Consider the following 27487-nt stretch of genomic DNA (forward strand, 5'->3'; position numbering starts at 1 on the left):
GCAGCGGCAATGGTGCGGTGCAATTGGATGCGCGAACCAGTTGGATGGCTTCCGAGATCCAACGGTGCTGGCCGCTGCCGGACCGCTAAAGCCCCCCCCCCCCCCCCCCCCCCTTCCCCGGCCTCCCATTCGGCCGGTGGTATGACCTCCGTCTGCGGCAGCCGTTTGAACCTGCCGTCAGTCTCGAAGTGTTGGGGCCGTCATGATTCAGCCTAAGTGTGTACGAATACGTACATGGGTTAGTACGGGTGTATGAGAGTGTGTGAGTGTGTATGGGTGTGCAACTTTGTGCCTTGTGCCTTGTGCCTGGTCGTCTCGCCTCATCGGGCAATTCTCATCTGGTGTCTGAAGAAAGGATGCTATTCAGGGACGGTCTTCTGATGTTTTGTCATAGCCCTGCCGATTCTAATCGCCTTCTTTGTTCCTCTTGGCGCGCCGTGCGCTCCCAACCTGCTGCCCGGCAAGCAGCAACCCGTCCCCACCCCCCCGGTCCTCTAGATCTGCGGCATCGACACACATTTCGAGGGCTGTGGAACGAAAGGTATGATCTCATGGGATGGATAGTATTCTCCTCAGCCTCGGTCATGGCCAAGCTCGGCCAGCAGCCCTCGAGATTCGAACTGCGCCACGTTGACACCCGCGGAGGGATGGAGGGAGAGAGGGGCGTAGAGCTTAATCGTGCAGTGCTTGTTTTGTCGTAGGTCATATTCGTCCAATGTGGTCTTCCCCCACCTCTCTCTCCTCCCTCCTACCCCCCGGTGTCGATGCTACTCTTAGCCCGCTTCAACATGGATATTTCAAACCATCCTGTCGTTCGACGGCTACGCTGGTCGTGCGTTTAATGCCGCAGGCGTCATGAACCGGGAAAAAATGGGCCAAATGCAGGAAGAGGGATGGAAGGGGTAGGGGTTTTTTTTTTTTTTCCCTTTCGGCTGGCGAGGCTTCTTCTTCCTCTCCTTCTTTTTCTTTCTTCCCACCCCTCCCCGAAGCCGTGGTGTGGGAAGTTTCTTGGTCAGGGGAACCTGATACTTGACAGTCGAATCGCACCTCCTCCCCTCCTCTACCCTTCGGTACACTGGGTCCCCCTGGTCCGATGATGGAACGTTTTGAACCGCTTGTTTCTCCGGGCGCCGATGGCGACCACCACCGCCGACTGGTTTGAATACCCGCAAAAAGACGGTCCCTGGAGACGTGGAGCCCGGGCTTACTGCATGTCTCGACCGAGAAGAGCGAGAAAACGGTTGGCGGAGCCGGATAACTCGCTGGCATCCATCCACGGGCAGATGCTAGTTAGTAGCTAGTCTAGCGGCCCAACGAAGGCCCCGGTGGTCTCACTTCGCCGCGTTCCACCGATCTACCCGAGACGGTGCTCGCCGACGGCGCTCAATGGGAAGGCGAGGGGAGGGCCTCCCGATCATGTAACCACACGATACGGGGGCATGTCCGGACCGACCTGGTCCCAAACTCGGAAAGTTGAGATTTGGTTTTTGGGGGCCCCAATGACATGACACGCAAGGATGAGGAGAAAGTTTGGCAGGCAGATGCTTAGCCTTGCGCTCATCCTTTTTCGAAGCCTTCCAGAAGGTCTCCGAGATCTATTTTTGGTCGTGAACGACAAACGAGACGTTGGAAACCCGCCGTCCGTGTTGGGCAGACTTTTCCTGTTGAAACATGTCTGTCTGTACCTCCATCTCCTCAATCTCGCATCCTCTCGCACATCAACCGTACGTCCTGATCCAAGCCGGTCGTCACACATCCCAAACACACACACACACTCTCTCTCTCTCTCTCTCTCCCTCTCCCTCTCTCGCTCTCGCTGGCAATCCGTACACACACCACGCACACCCATACAACGCACGTACGCACACACACACCCACACGCACACACCCATATAGGTGCCCAACATGTGCAGGGACGGCCTCCATGATTTCTTGGTCGATCTGCCAAAGTGCGAGCACCACATCCATATCGAGGGCTCCTTGGGGCCCGAGCTGTTGTTCCAACTCGCCGCACAGAACGGCGTCCCCCTGCCGGTCGACAGGGATCCGGCCTTCACGTCCGTCGAGGCCCTGTACGAGCGGTACCGCAACTTCACCTCGCTCGACGACTTCCTGCACTATTACTTCATCGGCTTCTCCGTCCTGCTGACGGCGGCCGACTTTGAGGAGCTGGGGTACGCCTACTTCGCAAAAGCGCACTCGCAAAACGTGCGGCACGCCGAGGTCTTTTTCGACCCGCAGGCGCACACCAGCCGGGGCGTGGCGTACGAGACCGTCATCGAGGGCCTGAGGCGGGCCCGCCGCCGCGCCGAGGCCGACTTCAAGATGACGGTCGAGTACATTGTATGCCTCCTGCGCCACTGCCCCGTCGAGGACGGCATGCGCATGTTCGTCGAGGCGCGGGACGCGGGCCACTTCCGGGACGGCACCATCGCGGGGCTGGGCATGTCGAGCAGCGAGGCGCCGTACCCGCCCGCCATGTTCGCGGCCGTCTACGACGCGGCCCGGGAGACAGGGGTCCGGCGCACGGCGCACGTGGGCGAGGAAGGCCCGGCGGCGTACGTCGTCTCGGCCCTCGACGATCTGGGAGTGGAGCGCATCGACCACGGCCGGCGGTCGACCGAGGACGAGGCGCTGCTGGCGCGGCTGGCGGCGGGCGGGACGCTGTTGAGCCTGTGCCCCGTGTCCAACGTCGTGCTGCGCGGCGTGCGGGACATGCGGGAGATGCCCATCCGGGCCTTTCTCGACAGCGGTGTGCGGTTCAGCATCAACAGCGACGACCCTGCCTACTTTGGCGGGTACATCCTCGAGAACTACTGCGCGGTGCAGGAGGCGTTTGGGCTGAGCGTCGACGAGTGGCGCGGCATCGCGACGGGGGCCGTCGAGGGGAGCTGGTGTTCCGAGGCGAGGAAGCGGGAGCTGGTCGGGGAGATGGAGGGCGTCGTCGCCAGGCATCAGGGGACGAGAGCTTAGGCGGTTCCCCGGCCGTTCGAGGCGACGGGTAAATGTGCCGTCACGACAGGTGTCTTTGTTGGGGTGACAGGACCCGATGTTTGATGATGGGACTTCGGGGAGGGGCGCGGAAGGAGGGGCCGTGGTAGACGTGACGTCCTTTTCTCCGGTGCTCACTGACATCGTGCTACGACACTTGTTTGAAGAGCCCTCCATGTGAGACTTGTTTGTGTTGAAACCCACTCAGCGGGGGGGAGGGGGTAGGTCCAATGTTGTTTACTGGCCGCCAAGAGGACCGTGGGGAGAAAGAGATACCAATATCGCGATGGGGAATATGCCCCGGGAGATGCCTGGGAGGCCGGCGGCGGGTCCTCCTTCCTTCCCCTTACTTTCGAGGTTGTAGAAGAATAACAAATCTCGAGTCAAAACGGGTTTGCCAACGACTTCCCCATGTGTTCATGTCCCAGATTCGTGAGAGACACGGCACGCTTAGGGCCGGAGACTTGGGTGTGTGTGTGTGTGTGTGCCCGTCATCGGCTCCGTTCCCTCGGTCTTCGTTCTCGGTCTTCGGGCGTTTCGCTCGTGGCGTTTCGCGGCATTCGTGACGCTCCGTCTGCGTATCTGAAGACGGCTACATCTGCGCCAGTATCAGAAGTCGATGGTGATGGGGTGATCTTGCTTGCTCCCCCGGTTTTCTGTAAAAATCTGCCCTGTGCTCCGTTTGGCTAGTGAATAACCCTCACACTCCTGTGACGAGCCCGCTCTGTTGCTTCTGTGAGAGGATTGCAACCATGATGGTTGGACAACAAGCAGATCCGCAGTCTGGACTCTGTTCGTGAAACCAACATGACTTCCATTTTTGGTCCCGTACTTTAGGGCGTGGCTGTTGTGTTTGGCTTGCAGCGGACTTGGTCGTCATCAACCGTGATGGACATGACGGCCCCAGATCTCCCTGGACCGCGGGAACGCGCCTATCAAACGGACATACCCGTCGTTTTGGTGAGCATGCCGAACTCTGTCCCCTTGAGTGTAGATCTTCCCTTCGATACACGGTGCTTGTGATTGTGTGATCGACCTCCCGTTCTGGCTGTCTTTTTGTTCCTTGTTATAAATTAGTTGTCATTGCTGGAACATGCAAGGACCGGTGGTCTCAGGACAGAAGACAGAGTTTTCATTTTGTTAAGGGTCCTGGCTGGATGTAGGCGTGTCTTGTGTGATGATAGATTTTTTTGTTCGAAACATGCAGAGAACCTTTATACACACGTAATATGGGCATAACCTTATGAGGGGAAAACCGGCTTTAATTAGGTGTAATCTGATGGCGGCAACCTCTACAACCCATACTTCTAGAAGTATGCTCAAAAGTATGTCTTCTGGAAAGTGACTAGGGAGCTGACGTGGAATGGTACCTGATTGATGAATGCGTGCTCTTGAGTCCTGTTTTGCAGCAGCAATCATTAGGCCCATTACGAATCTGTTCCTTAACTGGCAGTCTCTTAAGGTTCAGTAAAGAAGGACACGGAAGAACGGCAATGGTGTGATCCAAACGACACTGCCATAGCGGGTTCTCAATGGAGACCAGAGAAGCCTTTACCATTCCACAAGGAAGGCGAGACATCGTCGTTTCTCTCGAGTGCTGTTCTTCATGGGGGATCGTGATCAAAGGCCTCAGAGATAGCTACCCCTCCTCCACTCTGTTTGCAGCGAACAAGTCGATGATAGGGACCATGATTTGGTATCGTTTCTTTTTGAGATCTGGACGGGAGGTCACCACTGTTAATACCACCGAGAAAGGCTTGCTCAGACTTGCTTGATATCAAGACACGAGGCCAAATATCACTCGTCAGAATGCAGCTCTGGACTTTCGACTACATAACAAATAAGAATTGGCATCCACCATTTCCATCACAATCGTATCAACCATAACATCATCATGCAAACCCCCTTACGCAGTTGCCCCGGCAGCCTCTCCGTCAACCGTCAAACTCGCAGCCTCTTCTTCGTCGCTAGGCTTGACCAGCTTGATGGCGACGTCCGAGTCCTGGGAGTACACCCGCAGGCCAAGCACGCATACAGCGTTCCACGGTGCGCCTGTAAGCTCCTCGCCGTCATCCTCGACGATGGACTCGGTGTCAGAGTCCGAGTCCGATTCCGAGTCCTCTTCTTCCTCGACTGGCGCTTCCACGGGAACCTCTTCCTCTGTGGTGGCAGGCGAGGGCACAACGGACGCCTCGGCCGTACCGGCCTCCTTGACGGCGGGAGCGTCTTCCCTACCCTCATCCTGTTTCTCCTCTGTCTTCTCTTCGGCTTTCTTTTCGTCCTCCTTCTTGGGCTCCGGCACGGGCCCGTCGCTGGGCTTGGAACCAGTCAGGCCTGCTGGCTTATCGTCTGTAGGAACGGACTTCTGGCTGCTACCGGTAGAGTCTTTGTCGGACTCTTTGACTTCGGTCCAGTCGCCGTCCTTCTCCTTCTCCTTTTCCTGGCCGGCCTCTTTCTTCGTCTCCGTCTTCACCGCGGACTTACTCTCCTCGGTCTTGTTCCCTTCGTTGGCCAGCTCCGCTACGACCTTGGCTGACTCCTCGAGTGCCTTGGCCGCGACGCCGAGCGCCTTCTTCTGCTTCTTCTTCTTCTTGGCCTTCTTACTCTCCTTCTTCTGCTTCGCCTCGAGCTTCTTCTTCTCAATCAGCCCGTCCTCGTCCCGCACGCCGCCCTTGGAGTGCGCTATGTCGTACTGCAGTCCGACCTGCCGCAGCTTCTGCGGGTTGCGCTCCGCGTATTCCTTGACGACCTCCTCGACGGGCTTGGCGGCGTCGCCGTTGTAGTGGCGCGAGGCCGCCACCTTGGGGAGGACCTCGTATACGCCAGGCTCCAGATCGACCTCGCAGCTGACGGAGCGGTTCTCCCACTTATGCACGGGGCGGACACGGCAGATCTGCTCCGGCTCGGGGGCGTTTTTCGTATTCTCTCCCTCCTTGGATTTGTCGCCGGCGGCTTCCGGGATAGCCTTTTGTAGGACAAAGTGCAGTTCAAACCAGTACTGGCCCTCGAACCCATGGAAGTATCGGTCGTCGAGCTGCGTAAGAACGATCACGATCATGCCCGACTTTTTGACCTCGATGACGAACTTGGTCTGAAGGTAGCCTGTCACCCAAGAGATGTTGGCCGAGGTCCACTGCTGTACGACGGTCCACTTCTCGTCGAACAGGCGGGTGCGGTGGATGTACATGAACGTCGACAGCATGTCTTCGTACGACATCCAGAAGACGCCGTCGTCGCCGAACGTGTGGTTCAATCGCTTCAGCCAGTACGGCGTCCACTCCTTTGAGCCATCGGACCAGGGGCCATTCCACTCGCCGACACCGCCGTCGGATCGTTCGCCCCAGGGGTTTCTGGCAGGGAGAAGCGTTAGTCGGCCTGCTCAAAATCCACCGCTACCAAGAGGGCTTACCTGATCTGCACGAGGCGGACCTTCTTGCCGTCCTCGTCCACCTCTTCTCGGGATTGGAGGATGGAGTACGCGTGTCCCAGTGCGAGACCGCTCTTCTGCCAGTCCCAGCCAGTGCCCATGGCGGCCAGAGCAAAGACAAACTCGCCATCGGTGTTGACAAGCTCCTTCCAGAGCCTGTCCTTCCGAAGCACTCGGTTAGTGGCAATTGTCGAGGTGACGCCACCCGTCATGTCCTCCACCGCTTCGCCGGGCCAGCCGCCCGAGATGGCCTCGTAGTCGCCGTGGACTTTGGCATAGGCCTTTTCGAGCAGCGGCAGCCATGTCTCGTTCTGGTCCTCGCAGCGGGCGAAGTACAAGGCGTCGGAGCCCGTCTGGTTGCGTTTGCGGTGCAGACGGGCCTTCTTGCCGCTGGCGTCGTAGACGTCGCCGTAATAGTCAAAGTCAGACTCCTTGAGGTAGAGGTTATCGTCGATAACGGTCGAGATCCACTCGCCGTCACGCTGGAAGACGAACCCATAAACACCGCATTCCTCGTCACGCGCAACGCATACCTTTTGCATAAGGTCTTTGCGGTGCGCAATCGTTGCGACGGCGGCGAGCCACCAGCAATCGCCATTGGCCCCCTGTTTGATGTCAGACGAGGAGTAGCCATTGACTGTGAACTGAGGCGACTCAAAGATCCAGTCGAGACGATGGATGGAGCCCGGGCTATAATACTCGCCTCCCCGGACACCCTGACGCTTGGGGGCCTTGACAGGGCCCGATCTTAGCCCCGCTCGCGCCCCTGAGCCGCTTCTCGCACTGGCAAAGGGATTCCAGCTATCATCGCTGCTCCCCAGAAAGCGGCTCACCACGGCCGGGTCGATGGGAATGGTGGAGTTGGGCCCCAAGACCTGAGCAGCAGCCAAGGTGTCGAAACTGTTCTTGACATCCCAGCTGCTGACATTGGGGCCATCATCAGCCGCGCCGCCGCCGCCGCCCCCAGGACCGAAGTCAAAGTCGCGGACGAGGCCGTTGAGGCAGTTGTTGTAGGGGTCACGCTCGATATCGAAATCTGCATCGGTGAATTTCTCGTTTGTCCGGTCGCACTCGCGGACGATGCGCTTCACCTTCTCTCGACACTCACGGGCGGCGGATTCGTAGGATTCTTGGGCGTTGCGGTTAGACGAGGCGCCCCGGGGCTGGAAGTCGGGGAGCAGAGAAGCATAGAGGGACCGGGGGAAGATGGATGTCACCTTCCCGGGGTGCTTCGAATGGAACTTGTTCCAGAAGTCGGAGAGAATCTCCTGAGGGGCTTTCTTGCTGCGCTTTCCAGATGGTACGGCGGGCACCACGGCTGGCGGGGGGTCACCGTAGGTCGCCATAGTGTGTAGATTAAGGTCTGGTGATCCAACAGAGCCGGGATCAAAGACGTTTCGTTGAGCCGGGTTGAGAAGATTGTCTCGTAAAGGAGGAGAAGCTGACTGGAGCAGCAGCCACTCAGTCGGGGTTCATAATGATACAACACCAGTTTAAATATCTCTCTGGCATGGAAAGCCAAGCAGCTCCCCGCCGCGACACACTTATCTATCACCTCATGACCCTGGCATCTAGGGCTGACGGGCCAGTGGTGGCTTTGGGAGCAGGGATTGGCGGCGCTAGCTCTGGGACCTAGCCAGCACACTGTCGCATCGCAAGACGGCGAATGAAAAAGATGATGGGAGGACGACCTCTTGGATCCTGGAAGAGCCAAGCGGCTCGCAAGTGCGCCTGAGTGCAGCACATCCCTGGTTTTGCATGTGGCAGCCTGGACAATCAATGGCTGCGAAATGAGGCTGGGCAGGCGCGGCGCGGTGCTACGCTACGGCTGGGGTTCAGGGTCCAGGATCCAGATGGAGGCGCCACAACATCAGGCTGGCGGCAAGCGATGGCGAGATGGACGAGCTCGGCTGGCCCAAAGTTGGAGGCAAACACGTCGGAGAATATAGCGTTGGTGTCTCGGTTCGATGCGGGGAGGTTGGCTGGCGCGATGAATTGGCGAATCTCACGTAATATCCAGACGATGCATGCATCAAGTACGTGACATGCAGGCAGGTCACATTCGCGTTTACGACCAGCCGGTTTTGGGGGATGCGGGAAGACGCAGCTGAATAACAAAGCCTATCTGGCGGTCTTGGTAGGGAATTGGCCAATGTCCAATTTGGTTGCCTGGAGTGGGTGCCGGTTCATCTTGTGAAAGGCCTGTCTGATGTCAACCGCCATCTCATATAATGGACGTAGCATCATGCACAATAACTCGGCTTGGGCTACGAGCGATGTTATAGAGATGGATATCCAACCTTTGGTCGTCGACCAGTCAGGAGCTCTCGCAACTAGCACCGAGCCCACAACTTCCAAGTAGCTTCTCCAGCGAAATCGAAATGGATGAATGAACACCCCGGCTTAGTGAAAGGCATGCGATGGTATGAGCCGGATAAGACAACGTTTGGGGATGATGTTGGCTTTGCGGTGGTAACTGAGCGGGCGCCGTAACTAGATGCCATTTTGCATATGCGTAATTTGCATTTCTCGATAGACGAAGAAAGGAAACGGCCGCAATCTGGACGAGGCATATGCAACTTGGCCGACAATGCCATGTGCGGGGACTGTGCCGGCTGACAGTGTTATTGATATGGACACTGTCTCTTAGTAGCCGTTTCCCCAGCGTTATCGGTTTAATCAGACCCTCGGCTCAGGTCACGTCACCGGTCCCCGTCCCTCAGTTTGTTTGCCGGGACGGACGGGAACCTCCATAGTTTCCTTCCCACACACGACCCCATCTATGGATTGGGCCTCAACCACGAAACATCGCAACCATCCTATCCACAAGAAAACCACATCATTCCGTCACCGCCTTGTCTTGCCTTGCCTTGAAGACACCCACAGTACCTGCGAGAGCAACCTACCCGTTCATCTATTTCTCCATCATTTCCGACACACACACACCATGGTCCTCCTGAACGTCTGATCATTCCCATTTCACCCAGTGGCCGCTAGATAGCCTGAGCATCCATCATGTCGCAGCCAGGCTTCCCCGGTGATGATTCAACCATCACGCATCTCGTTCAAAACATCGTTGAGGGGGCCGTGCGGTCCGTCGAGGGAGTTCCTATTCCTCTTACGCGTGAGTTTGGGCACCGAAGGAACGACGCTCCCACTTTTGCTACCTCGCTAATGTCTCGCAACCAGCTCGAACTCCTAACCAGTGGCCCGTCGAAGAACTTGCCACCCGTGAAGCCCTGCGATATTCCTTAAGCTCCAGCAAAGTCAAGGAACTGCTCGACTTCTCCGCTCTGATCTATGTCGATGAACCCGACGACAATCTGCTCTGTCCTATTTGCAAGCTTCCCGTCATCACCCCCATAATCACGCCCTGCGATCACACTTTCTGTCTCGAATGCTTGAAGCGCCATTTCCATTCGTCCGATACCTGCCCCATCGATCGAACAAGATTCCGCGCCAAGGACTGCAAGACCTCGAGACTCTTGACCAACATCCTCGACAGTCTCGTAGTCGAGTGCCCCAATTCCGAGCGAGGATGCGGCGAAAAGATGAAGCGCGAGGAAGTCGTCAAGCACACAATCAACTGCAGGTACACGCTGCACGACTGTCCCGACAAGGCTTGCGATAAGAGAGTGGAGCAGTGGCTGGCCGTCTCGGGTAAATGCTGGCATTTTGAACAGACATGCGAGTACTGCGAGGAGAAGATGGAGGCTGCCTCGATGGCGGACCACATTAACAATAAATGCACCAAAAACACGACAGACTGCACCGACTGCGGCGAGGCGATAAAGCTGTCTGAAGTAAGCCAGCATCGTGACAACAGCTGCCCCGAGGCCTCGGTTCCCTGCACATACTCCCCTTACGGCTGCACCTACAAGACTCTTCGCAAAATCCTTGGCGTTCACAAAGACGAGTGCATCTATAAAGTGGTTGCCGTCGTCGGCGACAAGGTAAGCGCCCAAGAGAAGCAGATCGAGAGGCTGCAAAAGCAGACGGAAGAACAGGAACGGCAGATCATGGAGCTGAAGGACGAGCGACGGGATTGCATCTCTTGGGACGACGTCTTCAGCCTGAATGACGTCCCAGGAGGAGCCAAGTTCAAACCCACCGAGGCTGTCATGACCATTTACGAAGACATGGAACGTCGCATGGAGGAGCTCAAGAAGGAGTTTACCGATCTGGAAGGACGGCAGACGGTCATGGTTTTGAACCAGGTCATGCCGATCAAGGATCAGATCACCGAGATCAGGAGCACACTAGGAGTACTCAAGATGCACATGGCCTGGCTCATGAACAAGAGCCGTGAAGAAATCGAGCGTAGCCGCCTGGCCAACCGTAGTGTCAGCAGCACCAGCCGGACGCGCGGCGGCTCCGATAGCGATGGCGGAGCCGCCCCCTCGACTTCTCGGCGGCTGAGCGACGGCTCGAATGGCATCCCTCGCCTCTGAGGGCCCTCCTCCCACCGATATGCTGTTGCTCTAGTCAGCGGAAGACGGTGGGCATGACGATTTCCCCACGAACACAATGGCCAGAGCTGCCATCGAGGATGCATGTATGCGTGCTTCCCAAGTCTATGGTCCGGTCAATTGGCCCGTGGGCCTCTAGGCAAACCAGCACCTGATGGACGATACTGATACAGGGCCTTTGTTCTTTATTTCTCCTCGGTCGCGTGGTCATGTACTAGTAAAACATTTGGCTTTCCATGGCGTTTGGGGACAAATAGGCACCGGAAATGCGGTGCGTAAAACGGAAAGGCACGGAAATACCCTTGCGGTTGTCAGCTACCCAGCAAGACGCCCATTCAAAAACAAAGTTTGACATTCTCTCGTATGCGTATATATTCAAAGACACATGCACGTTGTCTCCGAGACAGACTGGTGAACAACATGTCCCAAATCTATAATACCATGATGGTATCGTCGTCAGTCAAACTCGCAGGAGTGGGCAAACAACCTTCAAAGGCTGACCCAGCCAGACACTCCATCTGTTCGATTGGAGCCTAGATCCATTGCGCTCACTCACCTTGTATGCCCCTCATATCTCTCCGCCCCTCTTTCGCCGAACTTCATCGCCACTTCCGATGACGATGACGTACGTTTCGTCAAACGGGTTTCCTACTTTTGTTTCATCGTCTGAACGCGTCCAATGGTAGACTGGTTTCAACATTGAATGAAGGGTTTAGGGGTCTTTCGTTGTTTTCGATCTGGCAATGCCCATCTGCTGTCGAGGGGCACGATCACCTAATGCCACTGTGCGCCGCAATGCCGTAGCGGCATTGGTTACTTCGAGGCTGCGCCAAGCAAGAACATAACTTGGCATAAAGGCCAAATGGCACAGTCGAACGCAGCATGCTATTCTTCAGAAGCACACATATCCTCAATAGCAGACGCAGTTCATGAATCGTTGGTTTTGCACCAGTCTCGATATGGAATGTCCTGGAATATCTCGAAAACGGGAGGTGAAAGAGCGAATTCCAAAGCTTATTAATCGACGAGTCGTGGTGTCTGACGAGCGGACTTTGGGGGGGCTTCTGGTGGGATGCCCGCTAATCGGAGAGACTCCACGCGTCGGACTTAACAGGGGAGGAGAGTCGTCACAGTGTTGAAAGCTCCGCTCCAACCCCACTTTTCCGCTTGCCCGTAACTGCTCCCCGCCACCAGCCGTGGTACCTTTCCTAACAAGGTTGCCTGTCGGATGGATACCTTACGTGACCCGCGAGGCCCTGAACGTCAATCTACCTACGACCAATTCCACTATTGAACGCATTCCTACCTCAACGGTCGACACCTTGCCGTCGCCTTTCTCACTCTCGTCCTAGGAAGCCAGGCTGTCGTCAAATTTCGTACGCAACCCTGCATAACACATCACCGGCTCCCTACTCACTACGACGGCTAGCCAGCATGGATCCCAACGAGAACAGCCAGGCGCCAGACGCACCTGATTCCAGAAAGATGAACGATGTAAGAGCTGCCCGCTCCCTCCTCTCCTATCTCCTGAACCTGGTTGCTGTTGAGATAATCTTCGGTCTTGCTGGCTGTCGCTGTCATACTGACATGCTCGCGGCGGCAACATCGATGGTGACAATAAGCACGAAGCTACCGAAGAATGACGTCTACGAGGTCATCCACAAAGCTTCCAGACAGTGGCCAGCTCGTTGTCGCACCCAGCGCTGCTATCTATTTAACGATTTTGCAGATTCTGACTGCCTATGATATAGATCCGACTTCGACGACTGGCCAAGCTCGGGTCATCGAACAGATCCCCAAAGCCGGAAGACGGTTCACCGAATCCAGAGAACGATGCCGAGACCTCGACCGCAGCCACGACGAACGAAGGCAAGGGCAAATCTCCAGCAGAGGTCACGCCTTCCTCTACACCGACGCCCGTCCCCGCGAATCCCTTCTCACAGCTTGGCGTCAGGTCCACTTCCGGTGCGTCGCCAACAGCCGAGAGCAGCGCGCAGAAACGAGGGTCCTCTAAGATGGACGATCGCGCCCCAGCGCCTGCCCCCACGAAGAAGGCCAACGTGGAAGAATCAGTAGAAGACTTCTCGGACAGGATCCTCAGCCACGTCTTCCGCATCACCGTCGACCCGGAACGCCTTACCGATATCCACGGCCATAAGCTGAACTTCCTGTCCGAGGCAAGCCAAGAATTAAAAGAGAATGGGTCACCGCTGAAGCTTACCACTGCTGTCCTCGATAGCGCCCTTCTGGAAGCTGTGACCGCCGTGCCTGCCGACAAACCTATTCTTGGCTACCTTCTTCCTTGTTTTAAGCGTATCGTCCGGTCGAATGTGGTCAAGGAGACACCCGAGAAGCGCGAGGTTTTGGAAGAAGCAAGAAGACTATGTGTCAGCAACTGCCTGTTTGCCCTCACAATCCCTGATCTGTTTGGGTGAGTCACACACTGTTGTGTAGAATGACTTATGGCTTTGGACTATGCTGACGATAGTCCCAGACGGTCGCAACCCGAGAGCCTGGACCCGTACCTGTTATGTGGACATGACCAGGACGATGGAATTTGCCTGGATTTCCTCCGAGAGGCTGTGAAAAGGTTTCCCGAGGACGAGCAGTTCCCTGTGGCCTTTGCCGATGCCATGCATTCTATCAGCATAAAACTGTCTGGCCTCACCATGGAGAACGATTACAAGCCGTACATTAACGTGAGTGTTACTTCTTCCTGACCTAGTCCCTTCCCTAGTCTGTCTTTGATAGAATGAGCTGACACTGCTTCCAGGCATTGATGTCGTACACCAAGTTCCCTGCTCTGCTGAATGCTATTTCACAACACCCCAACTTCATGACGGCACAGAAGTCTGGTGCAGTGCTTGAAAAAGACACTATCTTGGGGCCGTTCTTCCGGATTTCACCCTTGCAGTCTGAAGTCACACTGACGTACTTCCCCAACCCGCGAGGCTTGGACCGGAGCCGCGCAGCACCATCCCAAGACGCCTTGCGAGCCATTTTGCGAGTTCACCAGGACGAACTCTTTACTATTGCCAATGCTTTCATCCGAGCAGACACCGATACGCGGGCACGGGTTCTCGATTGGTTTGCTTCTGCAATCAACGCCAACCACAAGCGTAGGGCGATGCAGGTCGATCCCAAGGAAGTATCGTCAGATGGTTTCATGATGAACTTAACTGTTGTCCTGGACCGGTTCTGCTCACCTTTTATGGACACCACGTTCTCAAAGGTTGACAGAATCGAAGTGGAATACTTCCGGCGCGACCCCCGCGTCGACATCAAGGAAGAAACGAAGCTTAATGCTGACCAGTCGGCATCTGATGCATTCTATGCTAAGAAAGTGGAAGGCAACTCCAACTTCATCACCGAGATCTTTTTCTTGACCCTTGCAGCACATCACTATGGCAGTGAGGCAACAAACTCGAAGCTCAAAAGCTTGGAGCGCGACATAAAGTGGTACGAAAAACATCTGACAGCTATGGAGGCCGAACGGCCGAAGGTTCAGAATGTAAGTTCTACGTCTTTCCCCTTTGCCGACCATCGTGTTCGGATCTGGATGCTGTGCAAGTTGTCTCGGAGTTAACCCGTATCCATCAGCAACCGGCACAACTTGCCATGTTTGAGTTGACTCTCAAGAGGCACACGACCGTTCTGGAGAAGGCCATTGCAATGAAGTACGCCATTGAGGGTGTGTTCTTGGACGAGAAGATGCAGGAGCTATCGCTTCGCTTCATGCGATACGTGGCTGTTTGGCTGCTTCGTCTGGCTAGCCAAACAAACTACACACCTGACAAGGACCTTCAGCTGCCGCTGCCCGCCGAGGCACCCGAAGCTTTTGCGTGTCTCCCGGAATACGCACTTCAAGACGTAGTGGACAACTTCAAATTTGTGTATCGGTAAGTCACACTTTGGTTTGCGACACCAAACTAGGAACACGGCCGTGTCACGATATTTACCCCCTGGACGACTCGTCCTAGGACCCCTCATCTCAAGGCAGTATCAAGTAGGAGACGAGGAGTTTTGCTGACTTGACAAAGCTATCTCCCCCAAATCATGCCATCCGCTGTTGGCAGCGAGATGATTGCACTGTGCATTGCGTTCCTCCGCTCATCCGAGTATATCAAGAATCCCTACCTCAAGTCTTCTCTGGTCACTCTGCTTTACTCTGGAACCTGGCCGTTCATGCACTTCAAGAAGGGAGTTCTCGGCGATCAGCTCTATGGATCGAAATTCGCAAACGAAAACCTCTTACACGCGCTCATGAAGTTCTACATTGAGGCGGAGTCGACTGGTGCCCACACCCAGTTCTACGACAAGTTCAACATCCGTTATGAGATCTTCCAAGTCATCAAGTGCGTCTGGGGCAACGACGTTTACAAGCAGCAGTTGACGAGAGAGAGCAAGTAAGTTGACAAGAGCTGGCCATCCTCCCCCCCTCTCCCTCCCTTCATGACCAGGCTCGTCCCATTTTCTTCGAACCCCCGCCCCTTGTTAAAACCTGGACCACCTCGGGTATTATAGGCAAACGATGAGATGCTTGATATCTAACCAATTCTAGGGTCAACCGACAGTTCTTCGTTCAGTTTGTCAACCTGCTGCTCAACGACGCCACCTACGTACTCGACGAGGCATTGACGAAATTCCCCAAGATCCACACGTTGCAGCAAGAACTGGAGTTTGGCAATAGCCTGTCTGCACAGGACAGGGAGAAGAAGCAGGAAGAGCTGCAGGGGTTGGAGGGCCAGGCAGGCTCATACATGCAGCTTGCTAACGAGACACTGGCAATGATGAAACTCTTCACGTCGGCACTGGCGTCAGCCTTCACCATGCCCGAAATCGTGCAGCGCCTGGCTAGTATGCTCAACTACAATCTGGAGACGCTGGCGGGCCCCAAAATGGGCCAGCTCAAGGTGAATAACCCGACAAAGTACCACTTCCAGCCTCGAGTTTTGCTTTCCGACTTTGTCGACATCTACCTCAACCTGGGCTCGTCACAGGCGTTCATCGACGCGGTCGCTTCGGACGGCCGTTCGTACAAGCCCGAGGTGTTGGACAAGGCGGGCTTCATTCTGTCGAAGCGGAGCATGAAGGATGCCAACGAGCTCGAGCAGTTCAACAGCCTGAAGGCCAAGTTCCAGGAGTCGAAGCAGATCTCGGACCAGGCGGAACTCGACCTTGGCGACATCCCGGCCGAGTTCGAGGATCCGATCATGGGCGATCTGATGAAGGACCCCGTCATCTTGCCGTCGAAGCACATTGTCGACCGCGGCACCATCGTGCAGCACTTGCTCTCGGACCCCAAGGATCCGTTCACGCGTCAACCGATGACGGTGGACGATGCGATTCCTCACACGGAGCTGAAGGAGAAGATTCAGAAGTGGAGAGAGGGGAAGATTGCGGCCGCTAAAGCCAGGGCACAAGGCGAGGCAATGGACACGACGGAGGGTTGATTGATGACGGATGGGGGAGGATGGGAGGATGCCATGGCTTAACCCTGGGAGTAGGGCCGGGCGACGAAGCATTGCATCGTGTTCGTGAATCGACATTCATAGGTCCCTCGGTGCTGAGGGTCAGGCAGCACTAGCGAGGCCAGAAAGACGGTAGCCCTTCCTGGAATAGACGAAGAACCCACACGCCTGATATGAAGCAAGGCATTTGGAGCGGGATGGCCGCTATATGTGACAGACGAGCGTAGCAGACGTAGGCCCCCCCGATGCAGGAGAAGCTCGGGGCCGAGCTGGGATAGATGGACATGGCTTGGTGAGTGACGGAACACGAGATGTGTTCCAAAAGTAAGAAGATGATGCCAGTCCCAGGTTGCCAGCAGTTTCGGTTCAATGTTGCAAACGGGGCGACAGACAAAGCGCGTGTTCAAAGGCATTAGACGGGCCGACAGAGATCAGGTGAAGGAGGGAGGGAGCCGTGAGGTTTCGGATGGTTACGCAGATGGGACCGAAAGTCGAACCACGAGCGGCGGCCGCGTGGCGGCTCTCGTCGTTGGGGCGTAGCTGAGCCACAGAGAGGCGGGGAGGCGGCGGAGGTAATGAATGCATGGGAGGGAGGGAGTGGGGGTTTGTTTCTTCACTGGTAAGGGAAAGTTTCTTTCTTTTTTTGGCTCACCCAGACCCAGAGGGGTTCTGGACCCTCTTGAGAATTGGACGACACGTCTTGGCGGTCGCGTGGGGGTTTCCTCGGCGAAGAAGACGAAGAAGAAGTGGCATGGCTGTTGATTTTCCCGCACTCTCGGAAATTTAGGATCGGGGGGGGGGGGGGGGGGAGGAGGGGTACATGGTGATGAGTGAGGTGGTTGATGACCGGAGCACCTGGGTCGTGATGTCATTGGATACCAACCTAGGAAGAAAGTGAGGGAAATACAAGCGGTGCCTCTCGTCTGCGTTCCCCTCTCCCTCCCCTGGTCTGATGCGTTTTACATACATGGACTTTTGGGGGGGGAGTGGTTTTCGATTTGTTTGGCTTTCCGGGATGTGCTGGGGGTTGGGCATTGATGGCCGAGCCGGTTTATCCAGAGAAGGATGGCTGTTGATCGCTTGAGGCATAATTGTTGTCCCAGATAGATGATAGACGGACAGACAACTTGGACGATGGAGCTGAGGAAGTTCGGCACGACCCATGCAGCCCCCTCCCTACCTAGTCAGGGCTAGTCCCGGGTCTGCCGCAGTACTAATCTACGTAGCGGACATGATTGGCGACTACCCAGGGGGGAGAGCCGGTGTGTGTGCGGAAGGCCGGCAGAGTAGACGATTGGACGAAACATTCAGGTTTCCTTGGTGCAGGCTGCTAGTACCTAGTAGGGTTGGTGTGCTTGTGTATGCTTCGTACGGCGCCAAGTAGGGGTCTCTCGCTCTTTGAGTCGTGGTCGTGTTTCTTGTGGACCACCCCGACATGTCGACTCGTGCCAAGCTTTAATGGCGTTGGCTTGGGACCTGGGGAAAGCTGGCGTTTCCGTTGTGTCTTGGGGAGATGGACCGACCGAGGGAGGGGCAGGTAAGAAAAGAAGCAGATGAACATTGGACAAAGGGAGGCCGCCCTCTCTCTGTCACTCCATTCCTGGTGGGTTGATGTTGTCCCAAAGTCGTCTCGTCTCTGTCCGACCATCTCTTCTCATTTGCGGGTATGATTATCGCCACCATTTCCCCCTTTTGGTTTCCCAAAGATACGACAGAGGGCATAAACACAACACGAAGGCATTCTCGAAATGTGTCACGGCTCAGTAATTCAGCAACTTTGCTGAAAAGCGCGTGCGGGTACGGACACTCTTTGCGGAATAAACGGAACGTACCGAAGCTTTCAGCCCACTCGTTCATTGCTCCTCCCCTCCTCCACTCCCCGGCAGAGTAAATCGGCCCTGCCAAGGACTCTGCATACAGCTTCACGTCGATGATGTAGGTGAACAGGCAGGGTAGGTAGTAATGGGTATGTAGGTAGGTAGATTCGGGCTGTGTTGCCGGCTGCAAGCGGTACGTACCGACAACACCGCGACTTGCCCACCCCGTGTTCCGGGTTCAGCGTGTATGAGAGAGTGAGTGACATTGAGCTAGCTGCCCGATCAGTCACCCCCCACTTGCAGCTAGCTAGCTACGGATACCTAGCTAGCGAGCTGTCACCGTCTTTCCTTTACGTGCCATCTTTCCGAGCTCCCAAAGCAGAAAGCAGATGCTACTCCTCCTCCTCTCTTCTCACCCTGCCCCTCTTGTTGCTCTCTCCCATAACACGCTTACTCCGGATCTACGTCTCATCGCCCTACCTCGCCTCGTCCCATCCCGGCTCAGCTCCATTCGCTCCGTTTCCCCCCAACTCGTCATATAAACGCCCTCTCCCATCCGCCCTTCACGACCTTTTCTGAACCTCGCCTCGTCCCACACACTTCACGCATACACAGTCTGTCCCCTTTATTGGTTGATAGATAAGCTAGAAGTACTCAATTCCTCCCGAAGAAATAAATAAACATAAAAATGGTCCACCTCGCAACCGTCAACACGCCCCCCGACTCGGGCTCCGACGACTCGGACACCACCGCCGAGCTCAAGAAGGTCCAGCAGCAGCTCTCCAAGGTCCAGCTCCAGCTCGCCGACGAGGATGACAGCTTCACCACCAGCGTCTACGGCTCCCGCTTCGCCAACCAGGACCTGCCCAGGGCCGAGATGCCCGAAGACGAGATGCCCAAGGACATCGCCTACCGCATGATCAAGGACGAGCTCAGCCTCGACGGCAACCCCATGCTCAAGTAGGCCCCATTCTTCCCTCCCCTCCCTCCCTTTCTCGCCTGCCCGTTCGTCTCTGACTTTTGCAATGTTTGTTTTAGCCTTGCCTCGTTCGTGACGACCTACATGGTGGGCATCATCCGTTCCCCCCCCCCCCCCCCCCCCCTCCACCCCCTCAACTTGTGCTGACCACCCCAACCACAGGAAGAAGAGGCCGAGAAGCTCATGGTAATTCAGAAACTCCCTCCATTTAACAAATCAATCCAATCCTAACAGCCTCAAAGACCGAATCGTTCGCGAAAAACTTTATAGGTAGAAGGACCCCCTCCCCCCAACTATTACCATCCAGCAACCGCTGCTCACACTTCTATTCCAGACTATGAAGAATACCCCCAGTCCGCCGACATCCAGAACCGCTGCGTCTCCATGATCGGCAAGCTCTTCAACGCCCCCGTGGGCGCGGGCGTCGGCGCCGTCGGCACCTCGTGCGTCGGCTCCTCCGAGGCCATCATGCTCGCCGTCCTCGCTATGAAGAAGCGCTGGAAGAACGCGCGCCAGGCGGCCGGCCTGCCCGCCGACCGCCCCAACATCGTCATGTCGAGCGCCGTCCAGGTGTGCTGGGAGAAGGCGGCGCGCTACTTCGAGGTTGAGGAGAAGCTCGTCTACTGCGCGCCGGACCGCTACGTCATCGACCCGGCCGAGACCGTCGCCCTCGTCGACGAGAACACCATCGGCATCTGCGCCATCCTCGGCACCACCTACACAGGCGAGTACGAGGACGTCAAGGCCGTCAACGACCTGCTGGTGGAAAAGGACATGGACGTCCCCATCCACGTCGACGCCGCCAGCGGGGGCTTCGTCGCCCCTTTTGTCGTGCCCGACCTGGAGTGGGACTTCCGCCTCAAGAACGTCGTCTCCATCAACGTCTCTGGTCACAAGGTATAGAAAAACAGCAACCCCCCCTCCCAAACCTCACCCATCACGCGACTCCGACTAACATCAACTCCCCGGTAGTACGGCCTGGTATACCCCGGCGTCGGCTGGGTCGTCTGGCGCTCCGCCGAGTTCCTCCCGCAGGAGCTCGTCTTCAACATCAACTACCTCGGCGCCGACCAGGCCTCCTTCACCCTCAACTTCTCCAAGGGCGCCTCCCAGGTCATCGGCCAGTACTACCAGCTCATCCGCCTCGGCAAGAAGGGCTACCGCGCCATTATGTCCAACCTCACCCGCACCGCCGACTACCTCACCCGATCCCTCGAGGTCCTCGGCTTCGTCATCATGTCCAAGCGCTCCGGCGAGGGCCTCCCCCTCGTCGCCTTCCGCCTCCCCGACGACGCCGCCGCCGGCGAGGACGGCGGTCGCACCTACGACGAGTTCGCCCTCGCCCACCAGCTCCGCGTCCGCGGCTGGGTCGTCCCCGCCTACACCATGGCCCCCAAGACGAACGACCTCAAGATGCTCCGCGTCGTCGTCCGCGAGGACTTCAGCAAGGCCCGCTGCGACTCCCTCATCGCCGACATCAAGCTGTGCATGGGCCTGCTCGAGCAGATGGACCACGCCAGCGTCCAGCGCCAGCAGGACTTCATCCACAGGCACCACCTCACCAGCTCAAAGGCCTCCCACAACCACCCGAAATTCAGAGTTTGTCCCCTCCCCTTAAGGCGTGCGCGAGGCAGTCGGCTAATCCAGGTGGGGGCTTACAGAAGGAAAAGCATTCCATACAGGGCAAGCATGGCAAAACCCATGCCATCTGCTAAGCCCTCCACGAGCTGCTGTCAAAAGGATGGCCGCATGCGGTACAAGGTTGATGACTGACACGACGCACACGACGGCCGGCCGGCCGCGGGTAAGGGAGGTCGGGTCGGGCCGGGCTGGGCCAGGCTGGTGGAAGGGATTGGAGTTAAACAGGCTGGCGGGTATCCCGCCTCACATGCCCGGGCTTCTTGAAGTTTACCACGATACTACATCCGACTTTTTTTTAAAACAAAAAATTTGAGATGCGCTCTAGAGTTAGTTAGAGAGGGGGGGGCGGGGGTTCGGTTGGTCCACGACTAGGTAGAGAAGAATACAAAAGCTGCCTTGCTCTGTCTGCTCCGTCTCTACGCCTCTGTGTGTGTGTGTGTGTGTGTGTTATATTTAACGCCAGGACGTTCCTATATAGGACAAAGGGCGCCTAGGGTAACTAGCTACTTTAGGTAATAATACAGACTGCCTATCTATCCTTCTATAGTAGAGCAGACTATCTGTATTACCTATCTATTATCTAGCCTCCTAGGAGGTTAAACTATATGTTGTTTTGTGCTGTTAAGTGCCTACAGGCTCTTTAGCGGCCTAGTTCCTTATAGAGGGCCCCTAGTAGACTAAAAGGTCCTACTAGGGGTATTCTATATACCTTATTATATAGTGCTACTTATATATCTATATCTTTATTAAGTCTTTTTCTTACTTATAGTAAGTAAGAGATACCTTTCTTACTATATATAGGTTAGCCTTTTGTTAATACTTTTCTAGGTAAGCTTAAAAAAAAGGAAGAAGAAAGTATAAGGGGAGGGGAAGTAAGGTAGAGGTAAGTAGTACCCTTTAGGCACTTATACTTAGTAACCTTAATATAGTTAAAGTTAGCTATTATTAGTAGCTATATATAGTAGTGTAGTATAAGATTAGGCCTTTAGGCCTCTTATAATAAAGCTTAGTATACTACTTTTTATTTTAGACTATCTAATAAACGCCTATACTAAGGGCTTATATCTCTATACGTCTAGAGGCTAGCTATATAGTAATAGTGTAGCTAGGTAATAAAGTAGGTATATATTAGTACTATAGGTATATCTTATTATAAAAGTTATTAGAGTATATATACTTAATAAACTAGAGGTAATCCTTTAATAGTTAGTTCTAAATATACTTCTACTTATCTTCTAGAGTAATATTATTTATCTTTTTTACTTATTAGTACTATAGTAAGTATATTAGTAACTTCTTTTTTCTATAGGAGTAGTAAATTCTTACCTTACTATACCTAAAGCGTTAGTAATATTCTATAAAGTCTTTATACTTTAACCTTATAGTAATTAGTTAGTATAGCTTAGTATATATAAGATAGTATATCTTCTTTATTAGTTATAGTAGCCTTACTAGCTATAGTAGCTTATATAAGTTAAGGTAGTTCTTTACTTACTACTTTATAAACGCCTCTTTTTTTTATACTTTTAGTATACGCTTAATATAGTTATAAGTAGCTAGGCGTATTTTAAGATTAGTAAGGTGTATCTTTACTTTATTTTTTACTAACTTATTTACTATCTTATTACTATTAATTAAGGTATATCCTAGCACCTAGTAGATATCTATAGGTATTACGCTTTTCTTTATTATCCTTATAAAGTTAAGAATAGCCTCTTAAGATAATTTAGCTAGGGCGTTATCTAGCCTAAAGATTACTATAAAGTTATTTAGGTATACTATAATACCTATAACTTTTATTAATCCTTTATAGTACTATAAGGCCTTCTTTAGGCTATACTAAGCTCTTTTAGCTTTAGCGTTATATACCTCCCCCTTAGGGAGTTACTTACGCCTTATTAAAATAAGGTTTAAGCCTCTAAAAATAATATAGCTATATTTTATCTTATTACGCTTAACCTAGGAGCTATTTAAGTATACTATAATATAGGTTAGCTATATATTAGCCTTTTAGTATTTATAGTCTGTTACTACTTATTCTTTTTATTACCTTACTACTTAGTATATTAACCTTATGTTATATATCTAACTCTATAGCACTAGGCGTAGGAATAAAGGTACACTTTCTATAGTATTTATAAGGATTATAGGTTATACTTTACCTCCTTTTTAATTCTTATATAGGTATACTGCTATTTACCTTATAAGTAGGTAGCTAGTGTTTAGTATACCTAGCCTTAGGCTATATTACTATCTAATTATATCTAGTAGTAGCTTTACTAGTAGGGTGCTAGCCTCTTAGGCTAGTGCTATTACTAGCGTTATCTGCTATACTAGCAGGCAGCCTTAGATAGCTCTATTTATAGCCTTCTATATCCTATTAATTAGGCCTATAAGACTATATATAACCTTTATAAGGCGTCTATTTAAAAACCTCTACCCTTATTAGTCCCTCCCTAGGTACTAGATCTTAGTAGCGTAAAGCGCCTTTAGTATTACTATTATATAAACTGCTTTTCTTATACTTAGTAAGAGGGCCCCTCTATACACCTTATTAAGCCCTCTAATATATCCTACTATTACCTAGGCTGTTACTACTTAGGTCTTAATATACGTCTTAAAACTAAGCTTTTTGTCTAGGTAGACCTCTAGTTATCTTATAGAGGCCTATAGGGCTACCTTATAGTCTTTATATTAGATTATAAGGCCTTTAGAGGCCTAGCTTTAAGAGAAGTAAAGCACCTCTATTTTTATTATATTAAATAAAATACTATTCTTATTACTCTAGCTTATTACTTTATCTAGTAGTTCTTAAGCTACCTACTTACTTTCTTATTTTATTTTACTAATATATAAAATACTATAGTTATTTATATAGCTAAACCTAAAGCTTTCCTCTTTAAATCTATATAGTAGCTCTATATAGTATAGATATAGAATAGGGGAGGCTAGGGACCCTTAGGGTAGGCTATAGTAAAGGGGCTATACTAGTAAGAAGTAGTCCTTAAAGCAGACTTATATATAGCACCTTATTATAAATACTTTTACTAATCTAACTATATTATTAGGCTAGCCTTACTCCCTTAGTACTTAGGTAAGCTAGCTACTATTTACTATATTAAAGGCACCTTATATATTTATTATAATAAGGGTATAGTGTAGTTACCTATTAAAGGCTACTTTAACGTTATATGTTAAGGTAGCTATAATATCTATTATAGATCTCTATAGGAGTGCCCTTACTACCTATAGATATAAGACACCTTATTTAATATATTAGCGTATTATTTACCTTATAACTAGCCTCTTAAGCCTCTTCCTTAGGGTTAATAGTAGTAATATTAGGCACTAGCCTTTAGGCTAGCTAATATCCCTATTTAGCTTTAGTATTATAACTATCTCTATATTATAGAATAGTAAGGGGTAGTGCCCTTATTCTAGATATACTTAGTATAGCTACCTTATATAGTTACTAATTATTAGCTAGGCTGCCTAAAGTATAACTATAGTAATATTATTTATACCTAGTGTAGTGTTACTAGCGCTAAGGAGCGCTAACCTTACCTCCTCTAGGTGTATATAGTTATCTTAGTTTATTTACCTCTAGGGGACTATTAGTACGTTTAGGCTAATATTTATATTAGCGCTAAATTATTCTAGTAGCCTCCTCTAGAGGAGGGTAGCCTTCTTAGCTAGTGTAGTAACTACTTTATTACTATCTTATAAAGGGGGTAACTATAGTTATAATAAAGGCTTATACTAGCTTATTACCTTATAGAGGTCTTTATTTATTACTATCTTATTAATTTAATCTGTTTAGTATATAGCTTTAGCCTTATATACTACTGTAAAGGTATAGGTGGTGTGCTACGCCTGTCAATAGACCATTCTGGCATTGCTAAAAGATCAATCAGTTCAGGCACTAAGTGCCTGAAATGCACCACACATGGCCTTATAAAGGGTAACCAGGCTAACCCCCTTATAATTACCCCCCTTCTAATGCGACGCGTCCCGAGTCGCTTCAGGCCCACGTGCACTGGCGCCGGTAACCGTGCGCTAGAGCATAAGGTCATGTTAACCCTAAAGGCCCTGGGCAGCCTGGCGTCTGGCAACAGCTGCCAGACATTGCCTCCCTGCACCTAGTCCCTCTGAGCCTAACGTAAGCTGCCCCTTATTTATGCCTAGCCAACTAATCCACTGATTGATGACCTCTAGCCCCTTAAGGCCTACACTAAAGAGAGTCTCAACAGGCGGGATTCGAACCCAGCCCCTGTTAGCAGCCAGAAGACCCACTTAGTGCCTGAACAATTATAAAGGTATAGGTAGTATGCCACGCCTGTCAATAGACCATTCTGGCATTACCAAAAGATCAATCAGTTCAGGCACTAAGTGCCTGAAATACACCACACATGGCCTTATAAAGGGTAACCAGGCTAACCCCCTTACAACTACTCTCTTAAGTTCTTTTACTTCTTCTTTAGCGCCTTCCCCCTGTCTATAGGCGCTATAGTAGTCCCTTTTAGCCTTATAGTACGCCTTAGTCTACTATACTACTAATTATCTCTTAACTAGCTATATACTTATAATAGTAGCTACCTCTTAGAGAAGGTTAGTTAGTGTTAGCGCTACCTAGTCTAGGCCCTTAGGCGTTCTAAATTTATTAGGTAGTACCTAGAACGTCCTTTCTATTTCCTCTCTAAATTACTTTACTTTATTTAGGGTGTTTATCTTAATTTATATTCCTATAAGGAGGATCCTTATAACAGTAAGAATTATAGTAAGTAAGGTTAAGTAATCTAACTTAGTATAAAAGTAGTTTATAATAATTATAGTTACTAAGGGGATATCTAAGAATATAAGATCTAGAGTGTTACCTCTATTATATATAGCTACCTTTAGTAGGCTAATAAGCGTTATTATCTAGGCTTCTAACTATTTTACTAAGTAAGTTACTCCCTAATTTAAGGTGCTACTTAGTTACTAGTTTAGGTAGTAGGCGTTAAAGTCTTTTGCTACTATTATATTTACTAGTGCTTTTTAGGCGTCTAGGGCGTTAAGGACCTTCTCTAACCTAGGCTCTCTATAGATATTAAGGTAGTGCTACCTCTAGAGGGTTACTTTTAAGATATTATAGTATGTTATTATAGTAATATTAAATATAGTAATATTACTATATGTCTTCTTTATATATATAAAGACCTTAGGTTATATATTTATACTTTTTTACTAGTATATTAGTAAGAAGGTTATATAGTTTACTATTATCTTTATAACTAATTATTTATTTATTAAGTACTATAGCTTTTATATTATAACTATATTAACCTTCTTTTAGTTAGTAAAAATAAAAGTAATATTATATATTAGCCTTAATCTCTATATATTAATATATAGTATCTTAATTTATCTTATTATTATAATAAGGATAACAGTACTAAGGTGCCTAGTTTAATTAGTCTTAGCGTTATACCCCCTTCTAAGGTATCTTTTATAGCTTTGTTTATAATCTTATTAAAGGCCTTAACCTCTTACTAATAGTTAAGTCTAGCCTCCTGCTAGCTTTCCTAGGCCAGGCTTAGGCTGCCTTATGTAGCCTTAATAGCCTTTAGTAGTTACTACCTACCCTCCTAGGCTGCCTAGAAGAGCTATAGTCCTTAGCGTTTAATATACTGCTGCTACCCCTTAGTTAGGCGTCTAATTATCTATTCCTCTTTTTAAGGCTATAGGGGGTAGTTCTAGTAGGTGCTTTAGTATAGTCCTCTATAGTTAGTATATTATATAGGTCTAAGGCACTATATGTTATTATATTTTACTTTTAGGGTGCTATATACCTTATAAAGCTATTACTTAATATATAGCCTAGCTTTATACTAGTTATAGTAAACGCTATACTAAACAGGCTTAAACTTATCTTTTAGCTATATAGTAACTAGGCTATTAAAAAGTCTAAATAGCTTAGCTTTATCTTATAATATAATAATCTAAGTCTAGAGGCGTTAGGCCTTTATACTTTTTATAATATAGTACTTTTATAGCTTTTATTTAGTTATAATAGTAACTTTTATTACTATTATCTTTTTTATTACTAAGATAGTGTTCTTATTATAGTTATATATCTTAAATAAGACACCTCTAACTTTATAAAACGTCTAGGCCTAAGGACTATTAATAGTAGTTATACTAAGGTGTTAAGATAGCTAAGTATAGCTATTAAGTATAGCCTATCTTACTTTATTACTACTTAAGGTAACTATAAAACTAGTTAGTATTCTAGTTATCTTTATAATATTTATAACTTATATCTTATAGATTTAAGTAACGTCTTTATAGATAGTAAAAAGTAGGACCTAGGTGTTAGGTATTTAGATAAAGATATAGTAGTTAATATTATATTACTAAGATCCTCCTTATATATCTCTTAAGCCTTAAGCAGGTCCCTTACTATAAGCTCCCTTTAGGAGTAGTAAAGCTATTCCTACTAGCCTTATTTATACTATAATTCCTACTATTACCTACTAGAGGGGGCGTCCTATTAGCTTATCTACTATAGGCTTTAGTATTATAGGCTTTTTATCTCCCCTTAGGGTACTAACTAGTAAGTTAGTATAGTAGTTAACTATAACTTAATAATATCTTTTAGCTTATATTTACTAAAGTGTATACTATAGGTTATTAATTAAGGTGTTTACTAT

At 50.9% G+C, this 27487-nt stretch overlaps 5 protein-coding genes across 5 annotated transcripts; 4 read left to right on the forward strand and 1 right to left on the reverse strand.

Moving 5' to 3' along the window:
- Nucleotides 1-1905: 1905 nt before the first annotated feature.
- Nucleotides 1906-2973, forward strand: GLRG_09936 (adenosine deaminase; the record flags this gene model as incomplete). The annotated part of the gene is made up of 1 exon (XM_008100621.1): nt 1906-2973. One exon carries the CDS (start codon nt 1906-1908, stop codon nt 2971-2973), a length of 1068 nt encoding a protein of 355 aa, XP_008098812.1.
- A 1924-nt stretch (nt 2974-4897) lies between these two features.
- On the reverse strand, nt 4898-7764 carry GLRG_09937 (calpain family cysteine protease; the record flags this gene model as incomplete). The annotated part of the gene is made up of 2 exons (XM_008100622.1): nt 4898-6341; nt 6401-7764. 2 exons carry the CDS (start codon nt 7762-7764, stop codon nt 4898-4900), a joined length of 2808 nt encoding a protein of 935 aa, XP_008098813.1.
- A 1669-nt stretch (nt 7765-9433) lies between these two features.
- Nucleotides 9434-10869, forward strand: GLRG_09938 (TRAF-type zinc finger; the record flags this gene model as incomplete). The annotated part of the gene is made up of 2 exons (XM_008100623.1): nt 9434-9542; nt 9608-10869. The coding sequence occupies 2 exons, from the start codon at nt 9434-9436 to the stop codon at nt 10867-10869; spliced, it is 1371 nt and encodes a 456-aa protein (XP_008098814.1).
- Nucleotides 10870-12321: 1452 nt separating this feature from the next.
- GLRG_09939 (ubiquitin elongating factor core) lies at nt 12322-16340 on the forward strand (the record flags this gene model as incomplete). The annotated part of the gene is made up of 7 exons (XM_008100624.1): nt 12322-12381; nt 12639-13318; nt 13376-13586; nt 13661-14398; nt 14488-14786; nt 14928-15293; nt 15449-16340. The coding sequence occupies 7 exons, from the start codon at nt 12322-12324 to the stop codon at nt 16338-16340; spliced, it is 3246 nt and encodes a 1081-aa protein (XP_008098815.1).
- A 2523-nt stretch (nt 16341-18863) lies between these two features.
- On the forward strand, nt 18864-20869 carry GLRG_09940 (glutamate decarboxylase; the record flags this gene model as incomplete). The annotated part of the gene is made up of 7 exons (XM_008100625.1): nt 18864-19135; nt 19214-19241; nt 19317-19340; nt 19397-19424; nt 19489-20051; nt 20127-20753; nt 20816-20869. The coding sequence occupies 7 exons, from the start codon at nt 18864-18866 to the stop codon at nt 20867-20869; spliced, it is 1596 nt and encodes a 531-aa protein (XP_008098816.1).
- Nucleotides 20870-27487: the final 6618 nt, after the last annotated feature.

Source organism: Colletotrichum graminicola, assembly GCF_000149035.1.
Source record: "Colletotrichum graminicola M1.001 genomic scaffold supercont1.54, whole genome shotgun sequence".
Lineage (NCBI taxonomy): Eukaryota > Fungi > Ascomycota > Sordariomycetes > Glomerellales > Glomerellaceae > Colletotrichum > Colletotrichum graminicola.